The sequence below is a fragment of the Anolis carolinensis genome, chromosome 1 (assembly GCF_035594765.1).
Source record: "Anolis carolinensis isolate JA03-04 chromosome 1, rAnoCar3.1.pri, whole genome shotgun sequence".
Lineage (NCBI taxonomy): Eukaryota > Metazoa > Chordata > Lepidosauria > Squamata > Dactyloidae > Anolis > Anolis carolinensis.
The window spans coordinates 2,551,830-2,579,262 of record NC_085841.1 but is presented as its reverse complement, the minus strand read 5'-3'; the positions used below and the strand labels follow the sequence as shown (position 1 = coordinate 2,579,262).

Sequence of the window (27,433 nt, the reverse complement as noted above, 5' to 3'; positions counted from 1 at the left end):
CTGGGAGGTGGTACTTGAGGCATAAGTTCCAATGAATTATTTCGGCCTCATAGTTGTGCCTCTGTTTGCAGTCTGTCTGTGCAATTTTCTTACAGCAGCTGAGGAGATGATCAATGGTTTCGTCAGTTCCCTTGCACAGTCTGCATTTTGGGTCATCAGCTGATTTTTCGATCTTGGCCTGAATTGCCTTTGTTCTGATGGCTTGCTCCTGGGCTGCAAGGATCAGGCCTTTTGTCTCCTTCAGTGTCCCATTATTATTATTATTATTATTATTATTATTATTATTATTATTATTATTATTATTATTATTATTATTAAAGATGGAGCCTCCATCACACTCCGGGGCAGAGATTTCCACAGCCAAACAGCTCTCTCTCACAGTGAGGAAGTTCTTCCTGATGTTCAGGTGGAATCTCCTTTCCTGAAGTTTGAAGCCATTGTTCCGTGTCCTAGTCTGCAGGGCAGCAGAAAACAAGCTTGCTCCCTCCTCCCTATGACTTCCCCTCACCTATTTGTTGCTGGCTATCATGTCTCCTCTCAGCCTTCTCTTCTGCAGGCTAAACATGCCCAGCTCTTCAGTCAAGGGAATGGAAGGAGGATTCATATGGAACCGAGAGAGCAGAATCTCTTTGTTAGCTGTTCCAGGAGGCCACTCTAGATCCTATTAGGTAGGTTGAAGGAAGTAACTTTCCACTAGGATTTTCCACGTGGGTTCTGCTACATTATTGTACTTCTGGCTGTACAAAACAACCCGATGGCACCAGATTCTAATTCAGTGGCCAATAAATGCTCGTTGTGGGGAATCCTGAGCTCCATTTGGCTGTAGGACCTACCAGTGTTCTTCTAGACTTTTAGAAAACAACCTTGAGTCTATATTGCACAGTGATTGCCATTAGATATCCATTTTCTCAGCTCCTTTGGCTTCATTTCCATCTTTCTTTTTTCTTTCCCTCCATAAACCATGGAATCCTCGAGGTGGAAGGGATCCCAAAGGGCCATCCAGTCCAGCCTCCTTGTGCCGGGCAGGAAGATGCAATCCAAGCCTTGCAGGCATATCGCCACCCAGCCAGGGCCATAGCCAGAAAAAAAAAATTGGGGGGAGGGTTAAAACTTTTTTTTAAGGAATCATGAAAAGTAGTTCAATTATGAAAATAATTTAGAAATCAGGCTCCACTGATAAACTTTAATGGACACTCATGTGGATTTGGTTAACCAGTTAAAATTCATGAGTAAACCAGGTTGTTTTTTTAACCTGAAAATTTTTGGCGGGCGTGGTGGTGGTGAAACTTTAACCATCACCACCCCGGTTACAGCCCTGCACCTAGCCTCTGTTTGAAAACCTTCAGAGAAGGAGACCACCTGATTCCCAGGCAGTCTATATTCTACTAGAGTTAGAAGGGACCCCAAAGGACATCCAGCCTGACCTCATTTTGTCAATATTGTTCTTGTTTTGTCTAGAACTGGAGATATCGTTATTCCGAGTGAGGTCTGATGAAACCACAACAAAGTAGGACTAAGATTTCCCTCCACCTGGACACTATTCTCCTATTCGTGCAGCCTAGGATCACATTGGCCTTTTTAGCTGACGCATCACACTGTTGCCTCATGTTCAGCTTGTGGTCCATTAAGACTTATAGATCCCATTTCCACACACTGTTTGCAAGTTAACTGCTACCCATCCTATATAGGTGCATTTCTTCTGCCTAAATGTCATACTGGACATTTCTCCCAAACTTGTGGTCTTCTGATTCAGACTCACACAATTGTGATTCCAATTAAATATGACTGCAGTGTACCATGTTGACCTGACTTGATCCCATCTTCTAGAAGCTCAGTAGGATCGGCCTGTGCACTTCCTTTGCTTGAAGCCCACCAAAGAGAATATGTGGGATCTCCAGGTCGATGGAGAAAATAATCCTCCTTGAAACCTTGGAGACAGACAATTGCCAATCAGAGTTAGCAATAGTCTATTACCGCATTTCCATAAAATACGATCATGTTTGTGATGAGTCAAAACAAAAAGGGGAAGTTGCTTCAGGGCCCCATCTCTAATTTAATAGCAAGGGCTCAATGCTATGCCATCCTGGGATTTGTAGTTTGGTAAAGCATTAGCATCCTTTGGCAGAGGAGGCTCAAAGTCTTGTGAAACTACAACTCCCATAACTCCATAGCATTGAACCAAGTGGATTCATCCTACAGCATAAGAGTTACGGAGCATTATTTAATAAACAAACCTATCAGATATGTAATCTGTTTACAAATCTATTGTGCACTTTTATCATTACTCCTCACTCTATTTGCTTCAGCACTGTAATGCAACCATTTCCCTCATTCTCTCCCTACTTATTTCGGTTTTATTTATGGACCCTCCTGGTGTCGTGTAATAATTACCCTTCGTTGTATGTAGCAATGTGGCTCAGGTTAAAGTTATTGTTATATTTGTTGTTATTTTACTGCTATGTTGTTTTAAATGACTGTTTTTAAATTTTGCTGTATGTTAAGTTATGTTGTTGTTTGGGCTTGACCCTGTTGTAAGCCGCCCCAAGTCCCTTTGGGGAGATGGTGGCTGGATACAAAAATAAAGTACTTTTCAGCCCTTTTTTTTAAGACTGAAAAAGCCCCCCTCGGCTTATACTCGGGTGAGGGTCCTGGTTGGCTTCTATTTGGGTCAGCTTATACTTGAGAATATATGGTACATTTATTGTTTTTCTCTGTTGTTATTGGTATTATTACATTTATTATTTTTCTCTATTATTGTTGCTACTTTTACATTTATTTTACTCTATTTTTTAATAGATTTTTAATGCCTTTTAAATTTATTTGTGTGTTTTTGTATTTGATATTATTGTATGTTGGTTTTATATCTGTAAGCCGCCCCGAGTCCCTCTGGGGAGATGGTGGCGGGGTACAAAAATAAAATTATTATTATTATTATTATTATTATTATTATTATTTATTAATACATTTATTATTTCACTCTGATCTTATTATCATTATTACATTTATTATTTTACTCTATTTATTACTACATATATTATTTTCCTGTATTATTATTATTTTTACATGAATTATTTTACTCTATTATTATTAAAAGGATACATAAGCACATTTACATTGAAGAAGATGAGAATAATGATTTAATCAGATTTGGACAAACTTATCTTAAATTAGAGCTTTATGTAAATATTCAAAAACATTTAACCTACTGATGCCTCAATTAATGTAATTTTACAGGTATCTTTTTATTTCTGAAATTTACCCTTGGCTTATACTGAAGTCAGTATTTTCTCAGTTTTTTTGTGGTAAAATTAGGTGCCTCAGCTTATATTCGGGTTGGCTTATACTCGAGTATATACGGTATTATTATTATTATTATTATTATTATTATTATTATTATTATTATTATTATTAGATGCAACCAAATGTTTTCCTTCCCGTTGCTGGAAACTTTGGTGCTCTAACTCTTTTGTGGTTAAAAGAGGGATTCTAAGCAGGCAGCGACTGCAATGGCCAAATGACAAAAAGAGGGCACTTTCTGCCGCTGTGCATTACATTAAGCAGGAAATCCTCTTTTTATTGTTTTGTTTCAGGGCTTTGGAAATGGAGGTGCGTATTAGATTCTGCGGCACATTAGACTTGAGTAAATATGGTCGCTGGCACTGATGGCTCAAAGCCATCTGTTTAAATTGCTTTTAAATTGTGTTGTCTGATGTCCAAATTGTTATTTTATGATTTTATGTGATTACTGTATATTGGGCTTGTTCCCCGTGTGAGCCGCCCCGAGTCCCCTGCTGGGGAGATGGAGGCGGCATACAAAAATAAATTTATTATTATTATTAAATCAGAACAGTAAATAAGAAGCAACACTCTGAAAACAGAAGAGTTCCAGGGGCAGCTAATGACTCTGAACAAAGGATGCCCCCAGGCAGGAAAAGCCAGGAGATGAACCTTTCCAATGCTAATTAATTCCTCTGTTTCACAGGCTCTAGAGAAGGAGACTCTGCCAGACTCCCAGGGCCCTTCCTCACAGCCATATGACCCAGAATATCAAGGCAATATCTGTTTTGCACTGGAATATCTGAGTTCACACTGCCATATATCCCAGTCCAAAGAAGATGATGTTGGATTTTATTCAGCTGTGTGTGGAAGGGGCCCCAGGCAATTGATATGAGATTTGGAAGGAAACTCACAGCCCAGGCTGTGGCGCAGGCTGGTGAGCAGTCAGCTGCAGCCAGCTGCAAGAAATCACTCTGACCAAGAGGTCATGAGTTCGAGGCCAGCTCGGAGCTGCGTTTGTCTCTGTCTTTGTTCTATGCTAAGGCATTGAATGTTTGCCTTATACAGTAGAGTCTCACTTATCCAACACTCGCTTATCCAACGTTCTGGATTATCCAACACATTTTTGTAGTCGATGTTTTCAATAAATCGTGATATTTTGGTGCTAAATTCGTAAATACAGTAATTACTACATAGCATTATTTCATATTGAACTACTTTTTCTGTCAAATTTGTTGTATAACATGATGTTTTGGTGCTTAATTTGTAAAATCATAACCTAATTTGATGTTTAATAGGCTTTTCCTTAATCCCTCCTTATTATCCAACATATCCGCTTATCCAACGTTCTGCCGGCCCGTTTATGTTGGATAAGTGAGACTCTACTGTATGTGTAATGTGATCCACCCTGAGTCCCCTTCGGGGTGAGAAGGGCAGAATATAAATACTGTATTATTATTATTATTATTATTATTTTATTATGACACAGCAAACAAGATAGATATGCTGGATTTCATATCACAAAATCACAAGTCGAACACTTCCCAAGTGTCTAGGACTGTGTGATGTATTTTCGGATGATGCGCGCAGATCCCAGCAGGGTGGCCTTTTGCCGTTGACAGATCATAATTTTGTAAATGTCTATTGTTTCCAAATGCCGGCTGAGGTCTTTTGGCACGGCACCCAATGTGCCCATCACCACCGGGACCACCTGCACTGGTTCCTGCCAGAGTCTTTGCAGTTCAATCTTGAGGTCCTGAGAGCGGCTGAGTTTTTCCTGTTGTTTTTCGTCAATGCAACTGTCACCTGGGATGGCAACATCAATGATCCAAACCTTTTTCCTTTTCACAACTGTGATGTCTGGTGTGTTGTGTTCCAGAACTTTGTCAGTCTGGATCCGGAAGTCCCACAGTATCTTTGCGTGCTCATTTTCCAATACTTTTGCAGGTTTGTGATCCCACCAGTTCTTTACTGCAGGGAGGTGGTCCTTGAGGCATAAGTTCCAATGAATCATTTGGGCCACATAGTTGTGCCTCTGTTTGTAGTCTGTCTGTGCGATTTTCTTACAGCAGCTGAGGAGATGATCAATGGTTTCGTCGGTTTCCTTGCACAGTCTGCATTTTGGGTCATCAGCTGATTTTTCGATCTTGGCCTTGATTGCCTTTGTCCTGGTGTCTTGCTCCTGGGCTGCAAGGATCAGGCCTTCTGTCTCCTTCTTCAGGGTCCCATTTGTGAGCCATAGCCAGGCCTTCTCCTTATCAGCTCTTCCTTCAATTTTGTCAAGGAACTTTCCATGCAATGTTTTGCTGTGCCAGCTGTCAGCTCTAGTTTGTAGTGCGGTTTTCTTGTACTGATTCTTTGCTGTGTTTTGAGGAGTTTCTGATTTTTGACTTCAATCAAAGCAGGTTCTTCACTTTGCTTTACATATTCTGCCAGGGCATGTTCTTCTTCTTTGACTGCTTGTTTGACTTGTAAGAGTCCTCTGCCCCCAGATCTTCTAGGCAGATACAGCCGGTCAACATCACTGCGAGGGTGCAGTGAATGATGAATGGTCATGAGTTTTCTTGTTTTTCTGTCCAAATTGTCCAGTTCCACCCGTGTCCAGTTTATGATGCCAGCAGTATATCTTATGACAGGTATGGCCCAGGTGTTTATGGCCTTGATGGTGTTGCCTCCATTGAGCTTGCTTTTGAGAATTTTTCTGACCCTTTGTGTGTATTCTTTGCTGACCACAGTTTTCACATGTTTATGCTTGATGTTGTCCAGCTGTAATATTATATTATTATTATTATTATTATTATTATTATTATTATTATTATTATTATTATTAGCAGGGTCTCAGCAAGAAATGCCAGTCTTTTGGTATGTGCCCCCTTCCTCCTCCGCATCCCTTCAATGTCAGGGGAACTTGTCACAATGGAAACAGCAGCAGCAGCCACCAGCATAGTGAGCAGGGAAGGATGCCAGGATGCTTCAAGGTGCCAGGTACTTCAAGGTGCCCCAGGAGACGTAGTGCTGTTGGAAACTGGCACCTCCGAAACACCCCTGAGCAGCTGTCAGGGCCTTGCAGAGGAAGAGAGGCTCCAAGACAGGAGGAAAGAGAGAAGGAAGAAAAGGCAATAGGGAGTAGCCTAGGGGGAGACAGGGAAGACCTCCTCCCAAAGGCCATCTAGTCTGACCCCTTCTGCCAGGGAGGAAGGCACACAATCTCAGCCTGGCCAAGTGAGTGACACACTATTATAAATCATCAAAAATTACAATTTACAGCCTAAGGAAGGGAGGAAGGAAAAGCCGAAGGGAGAGAAAAGGAGCCCAAGCGGCAACAGGAGGAGAAAGAGGTGATTTATCAACACACAATTGGTTGATAAAGACTTTAAATAGTGTAAAAAAAGGTAAAGGTTTTCCCCTGACGTTAAGTCCAGTCGTGACCGACTCTGGGGGTTGGAGCGGTACCTATTGATCTATTCACATTTGCATGTTTTTGAACTGCTAGGTTGGCAGGAGCTGGGGCTAACAGCGGGTGCTCATTCCGCTCCCGGGATTTGAACCTGGGACCTTTTGGTCCGCAAGTTCAGCAGCTCAGCGCTTTAACGCACTGTGCCACCAGGGCCCCCTAAAATAGTGTATAACTCCTAAAATAATGTATAAATATTAAAATAAATATAGTGTCCCCACTTTGTGGATTTTCACTTATGGCGGGTGGTTGTGGAACCTAACCCCCGTGATAAGTGAGGGAACACTGTCTTAGTCTGACCCCTTCTGCCAGGCAGGAAAACACACAATCCAAGCCTTCCGAACAGATGGCCATCTAGCCTTTGATTTAAAGACCTCTGCAAGATGGAAACTCCACCAAACGCCAAAGAAGTCTATATGACATTTGGAAGGGACCTCAAAAGGTCATCTAGTCTGACCCCCTCCTTGCCATGCAGGAATATATAATCCTAGAGAAGGATATAAATAGTTGTTATTATTAATATAATATAATTATTATAATAATATTAATATAATATTAATATAATATTAATATAATAATTATTAATATTAATCCAAGCCTGCCGAAGTCAGATCCTATGTTGTGCTCTGTTTCCAGTAAGGAGAGGCGGGTTATAACAACAATATTTATTTATTTATTGATTTACAGTATTTATATTCCGCCCTTCTTTCTCACCCCGAAGGGGACTCAGGGCAGATCACATTATATACATATACTAGCTGTGCCCGGCCACGCGTTGCTGTGGCTTAGTCTGGTGGTGTTGGTCAGTCTACATTAGGTTGTATTTATGCTGTGACCTCCACCTTCTTTATACTCACATTAGTAGTAGTATTTGAAGTCTGTTACCTTCTTCAATTTTTGTGTTGATTGATAATTGCTTGAGATCCCTGTTGTCTTTGGTTTGTTGTTAATTGTAATGTCTGATTCTGCTGAGTGCGGTTTATATTTTTATTGTGGTACAATAGTCTTTTTTTTTTGTTTTGCCTGTGTAGGTGTTTATTATTATTGTTGTTGTAGTGGTCATGAAGGTTGGATAAGTTAGATGCTGCTGTATTGTTTTTTGGAGGCCCAGTGTAGCACTGACTGGCCTCTCAGCCTCAGTGCCTGGCTGTTTCTTGCCTGTGATGGTGTTGATTCTTATTGTTGTTGTTGTTGTCATTGTTATTATTGTAATTGTTTTTTTGGAGGCCAAGTGTGAATGTAGGGATTGAGGAGGTGGATGAGTTGTGTTGTCAAATTTTGTATTTGTTATAGTCACAATGCGTTGTTGTGAGTTTTGTGGTCCAGATTGTGGTTTTGTGTTGTGGTTGTGTTCTTACAACTGGGAGGCAAGACTTTTGCATTGTGTTGTCAAATTTTGTATTTCTGGGGCGTTTAGTTGTATTATCGTCACGATGCGTTGTTGTGAGTTTTGTGGGTCCGGATTGTGGCTTTGTGGTGTAGTTGTGTTGTTACAACCGGGAGAAAAGGCTTTTTTGTGTTGTGTTGTCAAGTTTTGTATTTCTCAGGCATTTAGTTGTGTGCCAAGTTTCATATTTCTGGGGCGTTTAGTTGTGTTGTTATAGTCACGATGCATTGTTGTGAGTTTTGTGGGTCTGGATTGTGGTTTTGTGGTGTGGTTGTGTTGTTACAACTGGGAGGGAAGGCTTTTGTGTTGTGTTGTCAAGTTTTATATTTCTGGGGCATTTAGTTCTGTGCCAAGTTTAGTATTTCTGGGGCGTTTAGTTGTGTTGTTATAGTCACGATGCGTTGTTGTGAGTTTTATGGGTCCGGATTGTGGTTTTGTGGTGTGGTTGTGTTGTTACAACCTGGAGGGAAGGCTTTTGTGTTGTGTTGCCATGTTTCGTATTTCTGGGGCGTTTAGTTGTGTTGTTATAGTCACGATGCGTTGTTGTGAGTTTTGTGGGTCCTGTGTGGTTTTGTAGTGTGGTTGTGTTCTTACAACTGGGAGGCAAGGCTTTTGCATTGTGTTGCCAAGTTTTGTATTTCTGGGGCGTTTAGTTGTGTTGTTATCGCATGATGTGTTGTTGTGAGTTTTGTGGGTCTGGATTGTGGTTTCGTGGTGTGGTTGTGTTGTTGTAACCTGGAGGCAAGCCTTTTGCATTGTGTTGCCAAATTTCGTATTTCTGGGATGTTTAGTTTTGTTGTTATAGTCACTGCGCAAACAACTTTATCATTTTATATATATAGACTAGCTGTGCCCGGCCACGCGTTGCTGTGGCGAAGTCTGGTGGTATGGGAAATAAAGTATTGAGGAATTGGTGGTAGTTAAGGTAAAGAGTAAACGTTTTCCCCTGACATTAAGTCCAGTCGTGTCCGACTTTGGGGGTTAGTGGTTATCTCTATTTGTAAGCTTGAAGAGCTGGCGTTGTCCGTAGACTCCTCCAAGGTCATGTGGTATGACTGCATGGAGTACCGTAACCTTTCCGCTGGAGTGGTACCTATTCATCTACTCTCATTTGAAGGTTTTTGAACTTTAGGGTTGGGAGAAGTTGGGGCTAACAGTGGGGGCTCTGTCTGTTCCTCGAATTCAAACCTGCAACCTTTCGGTCCAGAAGTTTAGCAGCTCAGCGCTTTAACACGCTGCACCATCAGGGGTATTATTTTCGTAAGGTTGTGAATATACAATATTTTTGATTGTTTTTGTCTGTTGGAGGGAAGTATGAATGCTGCAATTAGGAAAAATGATTAGCATGTAATGACCTTGTAGCTTTAAAGCCTGGCTGTTTCCGTGTTGTGATTGTGTTTTTTGTTTGATTATGTTGTATCTTACTGGAGGCGGGGATGATGGATTGCGTTGCCAATTTTAGAGTTTGGGGGAGCTGTAGATTTGTTGTTTTGTCCATCGCCGTGATGCCATCACTCTTTTATATATATATATAGATATAGATAGGGCAAACATTCAATGCCCATAATATACACATAGAACCGAGACAGAGACAGACAGACGCAGAGGCAATTTGAAGGGATGTTCGATTCTGGCCACAGGGGGGAGCAGCTGCTTCATCATCCACTGTAAGTAAAAGTTTATTTGTATACCGCCCTCTCTCCTGAAAGGGACTCAGGGCCGTTTCCAATATAAAATCAGGATAAAACATTGTACAATAAAACACTGAAAACACTATAAAACGCTATAAGAATACAAAAAACCCCCCATAACAATTGACTAAAACAATCACATAAACAGAAGTAATATAATCACTCAAATAACATATGACCACAGTTCCTCATTCCAACGTCGTAAATTAGTTAAACTTGCCTCCCCACTTTACAAGTGGTACCTCATTTCCTACTTGATAGATGCAACTATCTTTCGGGTTGCTAGGTCAGCAAGGAGCAGGGGCTATTTTTTTATTTTTTTAATTGACGGGTGCTCGCCCCGCCACGGGCTGGCCTCGAAGTCATGACCTCATGGTCAGAGTGATTTATTGCAGCAGGCTGCTCACCAGCCTGGGCCACAGCCCGGCACTATGTAAACAAAATTTGAACAAACGTGTGTTCCCGATTTGAATGTTTTTCCTGTGTAATGGTGCGGTGCTGGCATGTGGGGTAAAGGGAGGCAAGGCAGGCCCTCCTCCGGCTTCCCATGGGCTTCTGTCCCTTCGGGGAGATGGGGCGGGGTATAAGAATAAAGTTATTATTATTCTTATTATTATTCTGCGTCCTGGAGGGAGGGAGGGGTGTCCTTGGCTGGGAGCAGCAGGGCTCCTTGGCAAAGCCTGCGGCCACGCCCCCTTCGCTTCCCATTGGGAGGCAGGCAGGCGGCGACGTCACCTAGGCCACGCCCCCTCGCCGGCGCCGCCATTTTTGCGAGGAAGCAAGGAGGAGAGGGTGAGTGAGGGGCGGGCGCGGCCGGGGGGGACGGAGGGAGAGACCCACCCGCGAACAGATCTCCATCCCGGGATCCATTTGGGTCTCTTCCAGCTCGACCAAGACAGGCTGGGGTGGGCCAGGAATGCCTCCGCCGCCTCTCGGCCTCCTTGGTGCCGCAAGGTCATACAAGGAAGGAGAGAGAGAGGCCTTTCCCTCAGGTGAAGCCGCCTCTTTCCTGAGGGATTTCCCCCCTGAAGGCTAGGCCTCGAGGGAGAGAGATCCAGGCCCTTCTGGAGTCTTCATTCAGCTTCCCATCCAGTTTTGAGCACGGATTTTAAACTCGTGCCTTGTGTTTAACCTCTGTTCCGTTTATAGGGGGCGAGCGGGGGGGGGGGGGAGGAAATAACAGGAAAACAGGGGGAAATGGTTTCCCTCCTTCGACCCCCTCCCCCTGTAAGATGAACTGCCTTTCTCTGTCTTGAACCCTTTTTTGTCATAAGTCTTTCAGAGAAACTCGTTTTAATGCGCTTATTTTAAATACAGTAGAGTCTCACTTATCCAACATAAACGGGCCGGCAGAAGCTTGGATAAGCGAATATCTTGGATAATAAGGAGGGATTAAGGAAAAGCCTATTAAACACCAAATTAGGTTATGATTTTACAAATGAAGCACCAAAACATCATGTTAAGACAACAAATTTGACAGATAAAGTAGTTCAATATGCAGTAATGTTATGTTGTAATTACTGTATTTACGAATTTAGCACCAAAATATCACGATATATTGAAAACATTGACTACAAAAATGGCTTGGATAATCCAGAGGCTTGGATTAGTGAGACTCTACTGTAACAGGAAAACAGGGGGAAATGTTTCCCTCCTTCGACCCCCCCCCTCCCCCCCCCTAAGATGAACTGCCTTTTTTCTGTCTTGAACCCCATTTTGTCATATATCTTTCAGAGAAACACGTTTTAATGCGCTTATTTTTAATATACAGTAGAGTCTCACTTATCCAACACTCACTTATCCAACGTTCTGAATTATCCAGCGCATTTTTGTAGTCAGTGTTTTCAATACATCGTGATATTTTGGTGCTAAATTCGTAAATATAGTAATTACTACATAGCATTACTGTGTATTGAACTACTTTTTCTGTCAAATTTGTTGTATGTTTAATAGGCTTTTCCTTAATCCCTCCTTATTATCCAACATATTCACTTATCCAACAGTCTTCCGGCCCGTTTATATTGGATAAGTGAACCTCTACTGTATATATAAAGGTAAAGGTTTCCCCTGACGTTAAGTCCAGTCGTGTCTGACTCTGGGGGTTGGTGCTCATCTCCATTTATAAGCTGAAGAGCCGGCGTTGTCCGTAGACACCTCCAAGGTCATGTGGCCACTGGCATGACTGCATAGAGCGCCGTTACCTTCCCGCCGGAGCAGAACCTTTTTTTTAATTATTTTTTATTGTAAATAGTGCTACGTAAAATTATACAAACATTCAGAACATTTTCCATCCGTAACACATGTTTACATTCTTCCTCATTTTTCTCCCTCCCTCCTCTCCACAGTATTTGTCTTTCCCCTTTATTCTGTAAATTAAGTCTTTCCATTTTGCCTCCCATGTCTTTCTGATTTGGCTGTTTCTATAGTAACTTTTCCTTTCGTTAATTTAGTCTTGGAGGAGGTAGTCTGCTAAATATTTATACCATGTTTTAATATCCCATTTCTTTTAGTCCTTCCAGCCGAAGGCGACTGTGGCTTTAATTGCATTTAACATATAATTTATTAATTGTTCCCATTTTTTAGTTCCACCTTCACCTTCAATTTTATGGAGGAAAAATTGTCTCTTAATCTATTTTTATTCCTAATAGCTCCTCCATTTCTTTCTTAATTGTTTTATGGAACCTTTGTATTTTTTCGCAATCCCACCACTTGTGGGTGTATGTTCCGGTTTTCCTGCAGTTGTACCAACATTGTTTTGGGGAGGTTCTGTTATATGGGCTAGTTGCACAGGCGTTGTATACCATTTTGTGTGGATTTTACTTTGCATTTGCTTTATCTTTAAATGTTTTATTTTATTAATTGAATTTATCCAATTTTCTATTTCTCTCTTATTACAACTTAGTTCCTCCTTCCAGATTTCTGTCAAAGTATTTTTTTATATTGTTTAGTTTTCCTGTGATTATTTTGTAAATGTATCCCATGGTTCCTTTATCTTTATCTACTTTCCATTTTATTATTTTATCAAGATCTGTCTCTGGGATTTCCTTGCTTTTTAATGCGCTTATTTTAAATATACATATAAAAGTAAAGCTTTTCCCTGACGTTAAGTCCAGTCGTGACCGATTCTGGGGTTTGGTGCTCATCTCCATTTCTAAGCCTAAGAGCCAGCGTTGTCCGTAGACACCTCCAAGGTCATGTGGCTGGCATGACTGCATGGAATGCTGTTACCTTCCCGCCGGAGAGGTACCTATTGATCTACTCACATTGGCATGTTTTCGGACTGCTAGGTTGGCAGGAGCTGGGGCTAACAGCGGGCGCTGATTCTGCTCCCGGGATTTGAACCTGGTTCCTTTTGGTCCGCAAGTTCAGCAGCTCATTGCTTTAACACACTGTGCCAAGAGGCTCCTAAATATATATATATATAAATATATATCATTTTTTATAACTTTATGGGTTATAATTATTGTGTAACTTGTCTCAAGACACAAGGAGAGGCGGATAAGAAATGAAATTATTTTTTATTACAGTAGAGTCTCGCTTATCCAACATAAACGGGCCTGCAGAATATTGGATAAGTGAAAATGTTGGATAACAAGGAGGGATCAAGGAAAAGTCTATTAAACGTCAAATTATGTTATGATTTTACAAATTAAACACCAAAACATCATGCTTTACAACAAATCAACAGAAAAAGCAGTTTAATACATGGTAACATTATGTAGTAATTACTGTATTTATGCATTTAGCACCAAAACATCATAATATATTAAAAATATTGACTACAAAAACATTGGCTACTAACAAATTGACTATAAATAAAGATAGAAATGCATAAAATGAACTAACAGTAGCAACATTATTGGAAAGTAAATCCATAAAAAGTTCAACCCTTGCTTCCTAGAGAAACAGCTGTGGATTGGGGCGGGAGGCAAACTGCATTGGCTAAGCGAATGTTGGATAAGTGAGACACTACTGTATTTTTATTGTATAATCAAAGGCTTTCATGGCCAGAATCACTGGGTTGCTTGAGTTTTTCGAGCTGTATGGCCATGTTCAGAACTATTCTCTCCTAATGTTTGGCTGCATCTCTGGCTGGCATCTTCAAAAGATCTGATGGTGGTCAAGCAAGTGGGCTGTATATATACACACACACACACCCCTATGGAATGTCTCGAGCCCCCTCCCTGCCAAATACCCATGGCCAAGCCCCCTCCCTGCCCACGCCCACACCCCTCTCTTCTCAGTCCCCACGTCTAAGTCCTTTCCCTGTCCACGCTCAAGCCCCCTCCTTGCCTACTCCCCAAGTCCACACCCTACGTCCACACCCCTTCACTTCCCACTGCCAAGTTCCCCTCCCTGCCCATTCCCACACCCAAGACCCCTCCCTGCCCAAGACCCCTCCCTTCCCACTCCCCCCACCGAAGTCCCTTCCCATTACCCACAACCAATCTCACCCCCTTCCCAGTCCTCATACCCAACCCCCTCCTTTCCCACTCCCCACATCCAAACCCCTCTTTTTCACACTCCCCATACCCAAGCCCCCTTCTTTCTCCTCCTCACACCCACATCGCCTACTTTCCCACTCCCTACACCCAAGCTGCCCTCCCTTTCCACTCCTCATACTCAAGCCACCTCCTCTTCCACTCCTCACTCCCAAGCTTCTTTCCCCGCATTCTCCCCACACCAAGCCACCCTACATGTGCCAAAGCTACCATGGTCTGCAAGGCCTCCCCATCCGCGCTTTGAATGTGCATGTTCTGCATGGCAGTAGCAGGTTGAACTGGGTAGCCCCTCACATTTCTTCTGTTATTATTACTATTTTTATAGTCATTATTTTAAAGGCTGGATGGCCATCTGTTGGGATGCTTTGACTTGTGCTTTTCCTGCATGGCAGAAGTAGGTTTAACTGGGTGCCCCCTGAGTTGCTCCCATTATTGTTATTGTTATTATTGACACAAAAACACAGTATGACACAGCAAACGAGATATATATGCTGGATTTCGTATCACAAAATCACAAGTCGAACACCTCCCAAAATTTAGGACTGTGTGATGTATTTTCGGTTGATGCGTGCAGATCCTAGTAAGGTGGCCTTTTGCAGTTGACAGATCATAATTTTGTCAATTATTATTAGTATTAGTATTATTTCAAAGACTAGATGGCCATCTATTGAGGGTGCTTTCACTGCATGGCGGAAAGAGGTTGGATTGTGTGGCCTCTAGGGTCTTCCACTGAAATAGAATTAAGTTTATTTTGAAGAAGATTGGTCTTCATTTTAAGTATTGTGTTGCTCGTGCTTTGTTTTTGCATTACAAACAAGATATGTTCAGTGAACACAGGAATTTGTTCATTTTTTTCCTGTTAGTTCACACAAACATTCACCATCTGCCACTGGCCCAGCCCCTCTGTCAAAGTTTAAAATGCAATGCAGCCTCTATGTCCAGAGGTTTCTTGGGGCTGCACCAGAAACCTTTCCTTCAAAAAGGGCTCGATGGCTTTAAAAGTTTGAGAACCCCTGAGTTAGAGCATCCCGCTTATCCTTTGCTTAACATAGCATTTGTTGAATTTCCTTGGTGGGTCTGTAGATTGGTTATAGGTTGTGTTTCTTCATCAGCTTCTCTATGCAGTCAGTGGTTCCCTTGTTGTATGGTAAGAACACTTTTTCTCTGGGTGGGTCTTTGTCCTTACTTATGTGGCTTGTTCTTAATTTTGCAGCTCTTCTGATGTCTGTCATAGAATACATACCCATTAGTCTGTGGAACCCGGTTTAGTGGTTTAGTTCATCTTGGAGGACGGGGGTTTGCATATACTGTCTGCACAGTCTATCAGGGCTTTAATTGTGCTTCTTTTTTTGACCTGAGTGATGGTTGGAGTTTTTATGTAAGTATCTATCAGTGTGTGTAGGTTTTCTCTAAACAGTGTAGCCTAATTGTTGATTTGGTTTGCGGATGACTAGGACCCCTAGAAATGTCAGCTTTCCTTCAATTTCTTTTCCCTGGCAAATTGGATATTTGGGTGGATGTGGTCCAGGACCTTGTTTAGTTCTTCTTCTCCATGGCTTGAAATGGTGAAAGTGTCACCCACATATCGGAGCCATTTGTTGTTGTTTTTCGTTCAGTCGTGTCCGACTCTTTGTGACCTCCTGGACCAGCCCACGCCAGAGCTCCCTGTCGGCCATCACCGGGGGGTCAGCTCCTTCAAGGTCAAGCCAGTCACTTCAAGGATACCATCCATCCATCTTGCTCTTGGTTGGCACCTCTTCCTTTTTCCTTCCATTTCCCCCAGCATCATTCTCTTCTCCAAGCTTTCCTGTCTTCTCATGATGTCTTCTCATGATGTGGCCAAATACTTCATCTTGGCCTCTAATATCCTTCCCTCCAGTGAGCAGTCAGGCATTATTTCCTAGAGGATGGACTCCATTTCGAGCCATGGAGAAGAAGAACTAAACAAGGTCCTGGACCACATCCACCCAAATATCCAAGGCACTCTCAGAATCTTCCTCCAATACCACAGTTCAAAAAAGTATATCTTCCTTCACTCAGCCTTCCTTATGGTCCATCTCTTGCATCCATAGGTTACTACAGGGAATACTGTTGCTTTAACTATGTGGACCATTGCCAGAGTGATGTCTCTACTCTTCTCTATTTTATCAAGATTGGTCATTGTTCTCCTTCCAAGAAGTAAACGTCTTCTGATTTCTTGGCTGCAGTCTATCAGCAGTAATCTTCGTGGCTAGAAATACAAAGTCTGTCCCAGCCTCCACATTTTCTCCCTCTATTTGTCAGTTATCAGTCTGTCCAGTTGCCATCTTCTTGGCTTTCTTGATGTTTAACTGCAGCCCAGCTTTTGCACTTTCTTCTTTTACCTTGGTGATAAGGCTCCTCATCTCTTCCTCGCTTTCAGCCATCAAGGTGGTATCATCTGCATATCTAAGGTTGGTAATGTTTCTTCTAGCAATTTTAATTCCAGCCTTGGATTCATCAAGCCTCATATTGGAACCAAATTGTGGACCTTTTTGGTGCTTGTTTCTCAGAGTGTTCCATGTAAAAAATTGCATTGACTGGGCTAAGAGGTCTCCCCATGGCTACCCCATCTTTCTGTTCATAGAATTCATTGTCCTACTGGAAGTAGCTGGAAGTAGCTTGTAGTGAGGCAATGTTGAAACAGGCTGTGATGTCTTCTGGGAAATTCTGGTTAATGAGTACGATGGTATCTGTTATGGGACCCTTGGTGAATAGAGACACCACATCGAAGGTGATCTGTTTGTCATTGGTGCTGATTATTCTATGAAGTGAGTTGAGTCCTTAATGTGCTTTGCAGTGAGCCCAATGTGGGTTTGTAGTTGTGCTCCAGAAATTTTGCCAGTGGTGCTCACGATGGGTCTGACCAGAGTGGAGTCCTTATGGATTTTTGGAAGTCCATAAAGCCTAGAAGGAAGGGCTTCCGAATTGCATAGATGTTTACATATGTTAAGATTACTTGAGGAGTTCTTAATCAAAGTGTTTGTTTTTCTGCTGATTTCATTGATTGGCTCCTGAAGATGCCAGCCACGGATGCAGGTGTAATGTTAGAAGAGAATGCTCCTGAAACATGGCCATAAAGCATTCAACAATATATGAAATTATTATTTCTGTATTACTCATTTTTCTATTTTTGCATGTGTTTTCATTATTTTCCTTTCAATTTGCTGGATTCAACCTTGAAAAATTCATAAGGATTCATTAGTCAAAATAAAGCCAAGGTGCCACTCTCTCAGCCTCCCAGGTGGAGAATGTTGGCTTTTGGATACCTTTCCTCCCTCCTGCCTTTTCCTCTCCCTCATAACTTTCCCCCTTTCATTTCTTTTCCTTCCATCGTTTTTCTTCCTTCCTTACCTCTTCCTTTCACCCTTTCCTTTCTTTCCCTTCTTTTTCTCCTTCCTTCCTTCCCCTCTTTCCTTCTCCTCATAAACATGTCACCTTTCTTTCCCAGCGACATCACAGAGGGTCACTTTCCTTGGCAATAGCCTTTGTGTCACAAACAGACATACAAACATACTTTGATTTGGGGTTGTTGTATGTTTTCTGGGCTGTATGGCCATGTTCCAGAAGTATTATCTCCTGACGTTTCGCCCACATCTATGGCAGGCATCCTCAGAGGTTGTGAAGTATGGAGAAACTAAGCAAGGAGGTTTATATATATCTGTGGAAAGTCCAGGGTGAGAGAAGAACTCTTTGTCAGTTGGAGGCCAGTGTGAATGTGCATCCTAGACCCCCTGCCCATTCTGGTTGATAAAGGAGGCTAGATGGGGTTTGAGGGAATGGTTGAAGATGGTGTTTAATACCTTCGTACGAGAAAATAAGATTCCAGCAGGCCTAAAGGAGGCCGTCATAAAACCGTTGTTGAATAAACTGTTACTCGACTCCACTCAATTGAACAACTTTTGGCCAGTTTCTAGTCTCCCCTTTTTTTTGGCAAAACTGATTATCTGGATCTAGTGCAGTCTGGCTTTAGGCTGAAACATGGAACTGAAACAGCCTTGGTCGCCTTAGTTGATGATCTATGCAGGGAACTGGACAGGGGGAGTTTGTCCTTGTTGGTTCTCTTGGACCTCTCAGCGGCCTTTGATACCGTAGACCATGGTATCCTTCGGGGACACCTTGTGGGAATGGGCCTTGGAGGTACTGTTTTTCAGTGGCTCCAGTCCTTCCTGGAAGGTCATTCTGAAATGGTATTTCTGGGGGACTCCTGTTTGTCTCCGCAGCCTTTGTCTTGTGGGGTCCCGCAGAGCTCAGTATTGTCCCCCATGTTGTTTAACATCCACATGAAGCCGTTGGGAGAGATCATCTGGATCTTTGGAATTTGGTGTCATCTTGAGAAGCCAGACTTGGCTACAGTGATCCATGTTCTCATTACATCCCAAACTGACTATTGCAATGCGCTCTATGTGGGGTTGCCTTTGAAGACTGTTCTGAAGCTTCAGGTGGTCCAGTGGGTAGCAGCCAGACACCTCACTGGGGCAGTGTCCAGAACACATGCAACTCCTCTGTTACGTCAGCTCCAGTGGCTGCCAGTTAGCTACCAAGCACAATTCAAAGTTCTGGCTTTTGCCTATAAAGCCCTAAAGGGTTCTGGCCCAGGTTACCTGTCCAAACTCATCTCCCTCTATAGATTGAGATCTTTTAGGGAGGCCCTGCTCACCTCCTTCGCAGGCGTGGTTGGTGGGGACAAGAGACAGGGTCTTCTCTGTGATTGCCCCTTGCCTGTGGAACTCGCTCCCCAGCAAAATCAGATCATCTCCCTCCTTCCTGATCTTCAGTAAAAAGGTAAAAACATGGCTATGGGACAGTAATTTACAGTGCAGTAAAGAAAAACGGAATAGTGCAATGACAATTGGAACGACTTCAGATTAGAATTTTGGATTATTTGGTTTTAATTAGTTGGTTTTTGGTTTTAATGTTGAGATGTTTTTAACTTGTTAGTTTTAATGCTTTTGTTTATTTTATTGTATGTATATTATGTGGAGCCCCGGTGGCGAAGTGTATTAAAGCACTGAGCTGCTGAACTAGCAGACCGAAAGGTCGCAGGTTCAAACCCCGGGAGCGGAGTGAGCGCCCGCTGTTGCTCCTGCTTCTGCCAACCTAGCAGTTCGAAAACATGCCAATGTGAGTAGATCAATAGGTACCGCTCCGGCGGGAAGGTAAAGGCACTCCATGCAGTCATGCCAATGGCCACATGACCTTGGAGGTGTCTACGGACAACACCAGCTCTTCGGCTTAGAAATGGAGATGAGCACTAACCCCCAGAGTCAGACATGACTGGACATAATGTCAGGGGAAACTTTTACCTTTTATATTATGTGGCATCAAATCGTTGCCTTTTTGTAAGGCCGCTCAGAGTTCCCTGTGGAGTGAGAAGGGCAGGATATAAATATAGTAAACAAATAAATAAATAAATAAATAAATAAAGCAAAGGCTGAATGGCCCCTGGGGTTTAAATTGTTCATGTTACAGTATATACTTTAAATGTTTTCTTTGGGTTTTTGCACTATAAACAAGATAAGTACAGTGTGCATAGGAATTCGTTCAGTTTTTTCAGTTACTTTACTTCACACAAACATTCTCCATCCATTTGCTACTAGACCCTGAGTCCCCTTCGGGGTGAGAAGGGCGGAATATGAATGCTGTAAATAAATAAATAAATCGACTAGCCCATTTATCAAATTTTAAAAGGCAATGTGGCCTGTGTGTCCAGCAGTTTCTTCCTTCAGCAGCTTCCATGGCTCAGTGCTCTGGAATTATAGGAATTGTTGTTTCACAAGGTCTCTAGCCTTAACTGAAACACAGCTCCAGACATAATCATTATTACATTTATTTATACCCTGCTTTATTTCTCCAAAGGGGACATTCCAGAGCATTGAGTTACAGTTGTTGGGGTGGTGTCACATTGCATTTATTCCACAGTGAAGATGTACCCCTTTCAGAAGCAGAAACATTTGGGACCTTTTGGAGACCACTTGAAAGCATCCAGAGAACAACCCCCCTCCCCACCAGCCTTCAGCTTTCTTATTAACTTTTGGGAGGCCAAGGTTTTATTTAATGCATGGCGGAAGACTGGCTGATCTGCTGCCCCCCTTTCTAGGCTGTTTTGCTTATGCTTAGTAAGGCATTCATGAGGCAGCTTATATGGGAGGATTGCTCAGAGTAGGTGCCTGTTCTTACCCAGGTCATTGTGTTGGCCATTGCAAAGACATTCCTACCCTGTTTCCCCGAAAATAAGACATCCCCAGAAAATAAGACCTAGTAGAGATTTTGCTGAATTGTTAAATATAAGGCCTCCCCTGAAAGTAAAACCTAGCAAAGTTTGTGTTTGAAAGCATGCCCACTGAACAGAACACCAGAGCATGCAGGTTTGGTAAATGTACATACCATAGAGTGTTGTACATGGAAATAATGGTAGTAACGAGAAACTCTTGATAGGATTCACAGCTTGTCTGGTTATGCCGGTTTGTGATGACAACTACTGTACAGGATATAATAAATGTTAATTTTTTATCAATAAATGTGAATTCTTCTTCATGGAAAAGTAAGATATTCCCTGAAAATAAGACCGAGAGCATCTTTGGGAGCAAAAATTAATATAAGACACTGTCTTATTTTCGGGGAAACACGGTAGGAAGGACCCTGTATGAAAAGCCTGTGTTTCTCAGTGAGTGACACCCTTTTTATATTGGGCAGTTCCTTTCTGCCTGTCTTCATTTCTTTAGTGTTTGACCTAATGAAATCAGTGTGATATCCCAGTATTAGATGGTATTCCCTTTCTTTCTTTCTTTCTTTCTTTCTTTCTTTCTTTCTTTCTTTCTTTCTTTCTTTCTTTCTTTCCTCCCTTCCCTCTTCTCTTCTCTTCTCTCTTTTTCTTCTTTTTGAATTAATTCCCTCCTTTTTTAAGAGTCAGTGATTGCCTTTGCTGGCATCTGTGTATGCACTTCAGACCTTGATTTCTGCATTATTTGGTTTTTCCATATTTCAACAGGACCCATAAAGGGGAAAAGGGGGGGGGGGACATTTTGCAGGTATAAAAGGTTTCTGGCTTTCATCCCTGATCTTTTGCTTCTTTCTTGACCAGGGAAATGAGGAGCCGTCTCTTGGGTCCAATAAGGAAACCCATAATATAGGAAGATAAAGAAATCCTCTCAAGGTGATGATCTTGCTGAATTCTTGACCTCACAGATAAGAAAGGAAAAGGAAGAGCCAAGGATCTGTATTGCAGTTCAAAACCCATATCATTGTCGACATGGAGGAACAAGCTTCTAAAGGGCTGGAGTGTCTGCAGCAACATGAAAGTACTCACACTGGAGAGAAGCACTATGAATGCATGCTGTGCGGAAAGAACTTCACTAATAATTCAAATCTACGTGCACATCAAAAGATTCACACTGGAGAGAAACCCTACACATGCCTGGAGTGTGGACAGAGCTTCACTCGTAATGCACATCTACGTTCACATCAAAGGATTCACACTGGGGAAAAACCCTATACGTGCTTGGTGTGTGGAAAGAGTTTCACTGAGAGTGGACATCTACGTGCGCATCTAAGGACTCACACTGGGGAGAAACCCTATAAATGCCTGGAGTGTGGACAGAGCTTCACTAATAGTTCAGGTCTACATTCACATGAAAGGATTCACACTGGTAAGAAACCTTATACATGCTTGGAGTGTGGACAGAGCTTCACTCGGAGTCCAAGTCTACATTTACATCAACGGATTCACACTGGGGAGAAACCCTATACATGCCTGGAGTGTGGACAGAGCTTCACTAAGAATGGAAATCTACGTTTGCATCAAAGGACTCACACTGGAGAGAAACCCTATACATGCCTGGAGTGTGGACAGAGCTTCACTCAGAGTTCAGATCTCCATTCACATCAGAGGTCTCACACTGGAGAGAAACCCTATACATGTCTGGAGTGTGGACAGAGCTTCACTCAGAGTACAGATCTACGTTCACATGAAAGGACTCACACTGGGGAGAAACCCTATAAATGTCTGGAATGTGGAAAGAGCTTCACTCGGAGTTCAGATCTACGTACACATGAAAGGATTCACACTGGGGAGAAACCCTACAAATGCCTGGAGTGTGGACAGAGCTTCACTAAGAATGGAAATCTACGTTCACATCAAAGGATTCACACTGGGGAGAAACCTTATATATGCCTGGAGTGTGGTCAGAGCTTCTTTCAGAGTTCAGATCTACGTTCACATCAAAGGGTTCACACTGGGGAGAAGCCCTATAAATGCCTGGAGTGTGGACAGTGCTTCACTCAGAGTTCAGGTCTGCGTTCACATCAAAGGACTCACACTGGGGAGAGACCCTATATATGTCTGGTGTGTGGACAGGGCTTCACTCATAGTTCAGGTCTACGGTCACATGAAAGGGGTCACACTGGGGAGAAACCTTATACATGCCTGGATTGTGGACAGAGTTTCACTCGTACTGCACATCTGCGTTCACATCAAAGGATTCACACTGGGGAGAAACCCTTTACATGCCTGGAGTGTGGAAAGAGTTTCACTGAGAGTGGACATCTACGTTCGCATCAAAGGATTCACACTGGGGAGAAACCCTATACATGCCTGGAGTGTGGACAGAGCTTCGCTCGTAATTCAGGTCTACGTTGGCATGAAAGGATCCACACTAGGGTGAATCCCTAGAAATACATAGAGTGTCGAAAGAGCTTCTCTGAGAGTTCCAGTGTACATAGACATAGAATCCACATTGGAAAGAACAGTAGTATTTGACCACAGAGAAACTTCCTAAACTTTCCAAACTTTTCATGTTGCTGAAAAACCTTTTAGACATCCATCTTTTCGCATCATGATAATTCAGTTTAACCAATAACCAGCGATTAAACCAACCCCTAATAAGATTTTGGAAAGTACAACTTATCCACCTTATTTGTGGTCACTATCTTACTGGTTGCATCTTTCCTGGATTCACACATGAATTATTAAATCTGCCTGAAGAGTCCTAAAATTTGAGCCTGTCCGGGACCAATTTCAACAGGCAGGAAAGAGTTGTTAATGGTCTCATTTGATTCCATTAATGTAGACTTGTTGCCCATTTCCTATCTATTTGTAGTCCATTTATATACTGATTAGGGTGGTTCCCCCCCCCCCCCCCCCCAATGGATTGGTGCTGTAATAGGGATTGAAAGACTGTTTGCGGGTGGTGAGATATCATGTGTAAATAGCGTCTATATAGCCAACTGGGCATATCTTGCAATAATACCAATTGCCATATAGAGGGGGGAGGGGGGAATGAGTGTTTTGAATTTAGCCAATAGATACATTTATGCCTTGGTTGTGATGCCACCTAAGCACTGCACCAAGATTTTTTCCCCCCTAAATCTATAAACCTTCGTCTCTTTAATTGGCCAGACTAACACATTAAAAGCTATTTTTGTTGTTTTTAAAATGCCCTTTAGAAATCAGATGGGAGATTTTTATTTTTGCTAACTTCTTTTTGTACAAATGCTTCATAAGGCAACCAAAACTGCTTCCTGCACAGGCATCAGAAACAAAGTCCCCCCCCCCCCCCCCAAACTCATTTGACATACATCAGAATCGCATGTGCTTACTTGGAAGTCAGTCCCACACTGTTCAATGAGCTTACCCCTTTGTAGGTGTGTTTGTAGGATAAGAGTTGTGAGGACGGAGAAGAGAAACCTTTGGCCACCCTAGATGCTAGTCCATCCGCATCTGGAGGAACATACTTTCCCCACTCTGACTCCGAACTGCTTTAATCAAGTGTCAGCTTTACTTCTTCCAGTTACAGAGTGGCTGGTTGTTGCCGCCTCTGATTATTTCAAGGCATGGCTTATATGTACCCTTTGTTAATGTTTTGAGAAACAAGATGTTTGGATCATAAGAGAAGCTGTTGTATCGGTGGTGCTGACTCTCTCACCACCCCTCTGGGGCTGCTTCTGTTGCTGATGTAGCAATTTCCTCTGTGTTTTTTGCTGTCCAACTATAACTGAAAAGGTATGGGACCCACCCTCAGGGATGGGGCAGCCGCACTATGATTCTGATGTAAGAGACAATCCTGGGAGATAAGCTATGAGAGAAAGCGGTGAGTCCCATTATGTATTAACCTTTCAAGTGACAGAGAAGACCTCCGCTCTGCTCATGGAGTCGTCACCTTTTCTGACCCTTGGAATAGACTCAACACATTTAATTGTCCAAAGACCCCAATTTCTTTTAGTTGGAGATTTTAAAAGGAAGGTGTATGACATAACAGGGTTGCTTTCATTCTGAATGTGTGGTAGTTTCAGAATCCAGGAGAAATGTACAGGATTACTATAGTTTTAATTCCCCCCCTCTAAAATGTAAATAATACAGGAACAAAATTGCTTTGTAACTGTTGATCTCTCAGGAATCGTCTCTGTTTCCAGGGAGGGCAACGCTGCCTCTGAACTGGAGGTGAAGAGTGGCTAAGCTGTGATTCATGGGTGTGGGGACATGTTCTTGAGATGTACGAGGGTTGAATGAAAAGTAATGCCTCCACCTTCATAACTCCTCAACAGATGGCAGTACTGGTATGCGACAGGTACTGGCCTGTTCAGTAGACTCTCCTCTACAGTTCCATTTGGTGGGAAGCCTTAGCATTGAATGGTTGTGTTGTTAAAGTGTGAAGTATGGAACCCTGCGCAGGCAGTTAGTCAATGCGACTTAAACAAAGTGCAGTCACTGAATTCTTGACAGCAAAAGGTCTCACCCCAAATTAGATTCATCAGAGAATGCAAGCTGTTTATGGGGATTGCGTTGATGTGAGTCCTGTGCATCGTTGGGTGAGTAAGTTTAAAGATGTTGAGGTGGGAACATATGACATGCGTGACAAGCAAAGAGTTGGGCGTCCTGTGACAGCAACCACCGTGTTTCACAAGCAAAAGGTGGACAGATTGATTCAGGACAATAGTCGTATCACTCAGAGAAATTTCAAGCATAATCAGCATTTCACAAGAACGTGTGAATCACATTATTGCTTTGCTTGGCTATCGGAAGATCTGTGCACGATGGGTCCTGTGAGATGCCGGTTGTGGAAACAGAGTGTCGACTTCTTCCGTGACAGCTTCAGAAAACTTGTTCATTGTTGGCAGAAGTGTATCCAATTGTTTGGTGATTATGTGGAAAAGTGAATAGTTGTAGTTAATGAGCACATTCTAAGGGATGATATCTGCATTTGATTTATTAAAATATTCCCATCCAAACCCAAGTAACGAAGGTGGAGGCATTACTTTTTATTCAACCCTCGTATCACAAGTGTGTTTCCAAAGCGCACTGCAGGGTTCAGAACACGGTTGGATTTCCATCCTGCCTCTCGCATTATCATCATCACTTGTTTCTGGAACCTCACTACCTATTCTGTCGATGAGTCAGAATGGATACAGCTTTGCTCTGTGCTGCTGACAGTTGTACAACTCGGATTGGATCATGAATTAAACTACCTTATTTAGTGGTTAAGATGGAGGAAGAGAAATATAGAACTTAAATGTCACTGTTCTCATAGGGTTTCTTCCATACTTTTTTAGCTAAGGGTGTAGCTATTTAGGTGTTATCTCTTGGGTGTTTAATGCGGCAAATTTTCTGTTTCTCAAGGGAATGTAACTTCTGTTTGCAAAGGCTGCTAGAGCCTCTGTTGTTTGTCCTACAAACTAAGGCCCCATCTACACTGTCATACAAAATCCAGATTGTCCATTTCAAACTGGAATATATGAGTCTCCAATACCATGTAGTCCAGTGCAGAACGAATAGTCTGGATTTTATATGGTAGTATATGGCCTTAGAGAAGGGAAGATATTTTAATAATCCAGTGCTGACTTCAGCAATCGGATTTCTTTCTCTTCTCTGCTGAAGGTTTCTAGTGTGTCTCTGAGGACGTCTTAAATCTCTTTGTGCCTCAAATTCCCCACTGTCAAAATGGGGGGCAGCGGACTCCTATCTCACAGGGTTGTTGTGAGGATAAATTTGTTGATATGTGCAAGGCACTCAGAAGATGTGAGTGGTGAGTGATGTATAGAAGCCAATAAATTCTTTTAAAGTCCAAAAAAGAGAAGATTTTGAATATAAATATAATAATGTATAGATATTTTTTCATATAATCTTGTCTGTATAAACAATTCTTGTGTAGTTTCCTCTATAGCTTATCCAGATTTTATTTTCTTAATTTATTCTGGTACTTATTGTGCAAATAACAAAAGTTGTAGTAGAATCTACATTTAAACCTCTCTGGATAGTCTGGATAGTTTTTAAACCATGGCTGGATAGCCTTCCACGGGTGCTTTGTCTTTCTGGCTGTTTGAAAAGGGCTGGACTAGATGCCCTTTGGGGGTCCCTTCCATCCTCAGTGAAGAATAGACTGCTTAGGAGTCTTGAATCTCCTGAAGAGGCTTAAGCTGAGGTTTCATGGAAGTCTGTTGGGAGAGCTTTGACTGTGCCTTCCTTGCCTGGCTGAAGAGGGTCGGACTAGATGCCCTTTGTGGGTCTTTTCCAGTGGGAGGTCAAAGGGAGCCATTTTTCATACGATACGCCTGTGGACTACAGCCGACACACGAGTGTGTCACGGCACACAGTTTGGAAAGCTCTGATCTAAAACATACAAAGGCAATGCTCATTCATGCTGAAAAAGGAGAGCACATTGTTGGGATAGTTTTATCATATTGTGGTGCTTTTGCAGAAAGGCCTGAAAATATTGAACTCGAATGCATACGATGTTGGACAAAAATTGTATACTTTAGAGACCCGGTTTTTGTTTCATAGGAATGCTGGACAGTCATCTAGAAGCAACATTTGGAAGATGGTGGTCTGGCTCCCCTTAACACAGCTGTATTCACTAATTCTAATGTATAATATTTCAAATTAATAAAGGTGACAAAAGGGAGAATGTTTTCCACTTATATGTCTGTCGGTCGCATGGTTCTGGGTTTGATTTTTATGCTTCAGTTACACAAGCCAACAAAATCAAACTTTTTTGTAATAATTAGAAAGTAGCAGAGTTTAAATCAATTTTATGCTAATTTTAAATATGTCTATTCTTCCCATCATGTCAACTTTTAAAAATATGAGTACATTACAGCGGACTACTGTAAA

At 42.2% G+C, this 27,433-nt stretch overlaps 1 protein-coding gene across 2 annotated transcripts in view; it reads left to right on the top strand.

Annotated features, from left to right (window-relative positions):
• The window catches only part of LOC100552489 (zinc finger protein 420), a 55,681-nt gene extending 28,454 nt beyond the window's left edge, over positions 1-27,227 (top strand). The window contains exons 1-2 of one of the 2 annotated variants that reach the window (XM_062968787.1): positions 10,514-10,600; positions 21,413-27,227. In XM_062968787.1, coding sequence (XP_062824857.1) covers positions 21,581-22,999 — 1,419 coding nt within the window. In that variant the 5' untranslated portion in view covers positions 10,514-10,600; positions 21,413-21,580 and the 3' untranslated portion in view covers positions 23,000-27,227. Of the gene's footprint in view, positions 1-10,513; positions 10,601-21,412 lie in introns of those variants that run through there. The other variant, XM_062968786.1, reaches the window with a different exon arrangement.
• The last annotated feature ends 206 nt before the right edge of the window (positions 27,228-27,433 follow it).